This window comes from Olea europaea, chromosome 4 (assembly GCF_002742605.1).
Source record: "Olea europaea var. sylvestris chromosome 4, O_europaea_v1, whole genome shotgun sequence".
In the NCBI taxonomy this organism is placed as follows: Eukaryota; Viridiplantae; Streptophyta; class Magnoliopsida; order Lamiales; family Oleaceae; genus Olea; species Olea europaea.
Genome location: NC_036240.1, coordinates 2,920,353 through 2,923,764, shown reverse-complemented (window position 1 = coordinate 2,923,764; position 3,412 = coordinate 2,920,353). Strand labels below are relative to the sequence as shown.

The window sequence follows — 3,412 nt, the reverse complement described above, 5'->3', positions numbered from 1 at the left end:
TAAATTATCTCTTAGTGGAAATTTGCAAATTGTGATCCAATACTTCAAATACAGAATGTATAATAGTCCAAATTCAACTTTGGCGATTCAAGTGAGTCTCGTTGATTCAAACATAAGTGGTTAAGCATAACATAAAAGTAACTTCACTTGAGCCTAACGTGTAACATCTTGAATTTTCTAGTCATTCTGAAAAATTTTAAAAAAAGAATGTAAAAGATTAGAAACGCGTCAATCTCAGGCCGTGGCACGTCTAAATCTAGCATGACAATGCTAAAAAAATCATTTTTATATCAAAACCAGACAATAAAACTCGGCCAACAGGCTTGGCTCTATCAAACCCAGACAATAAGTCCTTTTTTTTTTTTTTTGCTTTATCCCCCGCTGTCGACGTGACAACTCCACACATTGCCACGTCAGCGTTGGAATTATGAGTTCATTATGAATAGAAGATCAGTTTTGTATGACCATCAGTTGAAGAATCATGAATGCTATTTGTTATTTGAACATTTTTCATGCAGGTTTTGTTGACATTGAAAGCACTAATTCTTGATCAAATATTTGGGCTTGTAGGTTTTGTTGGCAGCAGGGACAGATACATCATCTGGAACAATGGAATGGGCATTGTCCCTTTTATTGAATAATCCAGAAGTCTTGAAGAAGGCACAAAAGGAAATCGATGATCACGTTGGACCAGAGCGCTTAATAGATGAATCGGACATGGCTAATCTTCCGTATTTACACTGCATTATAAATGAGACATTGCGAATGTATCCTCCGGGCCCTCTGCTAATTCCTCACGAGTCTTCAGAAGATAGTGTTATCGGAGGATATCGCATACCAGGAGGAACTATGCTGCTAGTGAACTTGTGGGCTATACAAAACGATCCCAAGATTTGGGATGATTCAAGAAAATTCAAGCCTGAACGATTTGAAGGCCTTGAAGCAACAAGAGATGGATTCAAATTGATGCCATTTGGTTCTGGGAGGAGAGGATGTCCTGGGGAAGGCTTAGCTGTGCGCATGGTCGGGCTGGGTTTGGGATCAGTTATCCAATGCTTTGATTGGGAAAGAGTTGGGAAGGAGCTGGTTGACATGGCTGAAGGCACGGGGCTAACCATGCCTAAAGCTCAACCTTTAATAGCTAAGTGCACCCCTCGCCCTGTGGGAGCTAAGCTTTTTTCTGTTTGAAATGTACTTTTTTTTCTTTATTTCTTCGATATATGTTTTCTTTAGAACATGTCTCCGCTTACTATTTTACTACAAGAGGGATTGAGAAATTAGATTGTTGATCTATTTCGAAGAATATCTACATAATTTAGTTTTTCCCATGAAAAAATATTATACAGTCAGGATTGTTTATGACCACAATTAAAGGGATAGGCATTTCCCTACATATTTTAACGTATTCTGGATTTGTTTCCATTATTATGTGATACAAATTCCTCATTGTTGTGGCTACTTTATTTTTTCTGAGTTAATTTGACAGTTTCTCACCGATAAAGTAAAGACTGCTTTCAAAGGTGTCGAGCCCTTTTCTTTGGTACAAGATCACACTTTGCAGTACGTTGCTTCCATTGCACATCTGGTCTACCAAAGTTTTGTTCACCGTCCAAGAACAATTGCATTCGCATAAGATAATCTCGAAGATATAGAGATCCTTATCTTAAATATGAGCTAAAATTAATTTGCTCTTCCTGTTGTTAATGCAAGTTAGATTTGAGATTTCTAAATCGAATACATTCTCATAAAAAGAAAAGGACAATGAATTTGGTATATGAAAACAATTGGAAATAGAGATTAATTACTGTTCAAACTGAATGAAAGCACCATTGACTTGAATTTGCCACAAGCCAAACTAGATTCTTCCATCAAATTTCTTTGCGTCACCTGACATATTTTTGTGCTTCAAGGCTCTGAATCACCTAACACTCTGATAACACTATCGGAAATTGAAGTCTATTTACTTTAATTTGTCCACATGATCCTTGTTCAGAGAAATATAATTAGACAAAAAAATTTATAAGATGGAGAAAAAAAAAAATTACATTTCTCGTCCTCGACCAACTAATGTATTTTGTGATAAGAAAGCTACTTTACACATAACCTAGTATTTCATAAAAGCACTTGTATTTTTCATTTAATGATACTTAGTGCCACCTACACTGATGTTACAACACCAGTGAAACTGAATTAGTTACTCCTAAACATATCATGATTTATTACCATGTTATTCGTGAAGAAGTTTAAGCTGGTCTCATTTGTACCGCATGTGTTCCTACAAGGGATGGTAATTCAGCTCGTCATCTTGGTCCAAAAAGAAGTTCGAGCCTACCCAGCTCGAGGCTCTGGCCGAGTCTCATTTTGGGGGGACGAGCCGAGCTCGAGCCAGCTCGTGTACCTCGTCGGCTCGAGTTCATAAAAAATAATAAAATAAAGAAGGCAGTAGCGTAGGCATCACTCGGCTACCTTTTAAGGCAACAATCTAATTTAAAAAATAGAGCTTGCCAGAGTTGAGCCTAAATTTCTTGGCAAAGAAAATTCGAGCCCAAAAAAAAGCTAGCACTATTTTACTCGAGCCGAGCCCTAACCTTGAGTTTCGACTCACGAGCTGGCTCAACTCTGCTCGTTGACATTCCTAGTTCCTACAAGGAATAATGTTTACACAAAGGCAGCATTATTAAAATATTTTTCTTTCACTCTCCACTCTTTAACTTGAAGGAGAGTACATATCTTTTAAGCAACCTTTAAACTTTCTGTAATCTTGGTTTCCTCATATTTCTGAAGCTAGCTTTATTGTCCTCGTCTATCGAGGACGAACTCTAAGGCCCTTTTCTTAGGTTTTAGTTCTAAGTCCTCGTAAATTCAAGGCCTATTGGCTAGCTCTTGCTCCATCGAAGACAAGCATGTAAGGCCTTGTTATTCGAAACAAGCTTGTAAGCCCGTTGGCATTCAAGTTGAGTCCATTAGGCCCCCTAAATCTGAGATTAGCTAACAAGCTTTCACAATTTTACCTCAAAAACAGGAGATAAGATAGGCTAGTCTCGTACCATGCCTCATTACTATTTCAATGTAATGTTAGACTCAAGATAAATGCACGGCTCATATTTAATGGACTAATGTTAAATAGAATAATTCCTGGTGTACAGGTGGGGGTTTACACCGACTACTCACACCAAGTAAGCTCCGGAGGGGTTTACATTGACTATTCACACTAGGTGGATCCCCGTGCACACCAACTACTCACCTCAGGTAGGTCCCATGCAGGATCCGCTTGTATAAAAAAATGGAATATACTAAGTACATAATTCGGTATTCATATCGGTGCTCACCCTCTCATATGGAGGGGCTGCTATTTGAAGTGGGTCCCCTTCAATGTAGGAGGGTGGATACCAGTACGAACATTTTGATATAC

At 38.3% G+C, this 3,412-nt stretch overlaps 1 protein-coding gene across 1 annotated transcript; it reads left to right on the top strand.

Moving 5' to 3' along the window:
- Positions 1-41: 41 nt before the first annotated feature.
- On the top strand, positions 42-1,425 carry LOC111393286 (cytochrome P450 81F3-like). Its single transcript, XM_023018746.1, has one exon. The coding sequence runs from the start codon at positions 610-612 to the stop codon at positions 1,186-1,188; it is 579 nt and encodes a 192-aa protein (XP_022874514.1). The 5' UTR covers positions 42-609; the 3' UTR covers positions 1,189-1,425.
- The last annotated feature ends 1,987 nt before the right edge of the window (positions 1,426-3,412 follow it).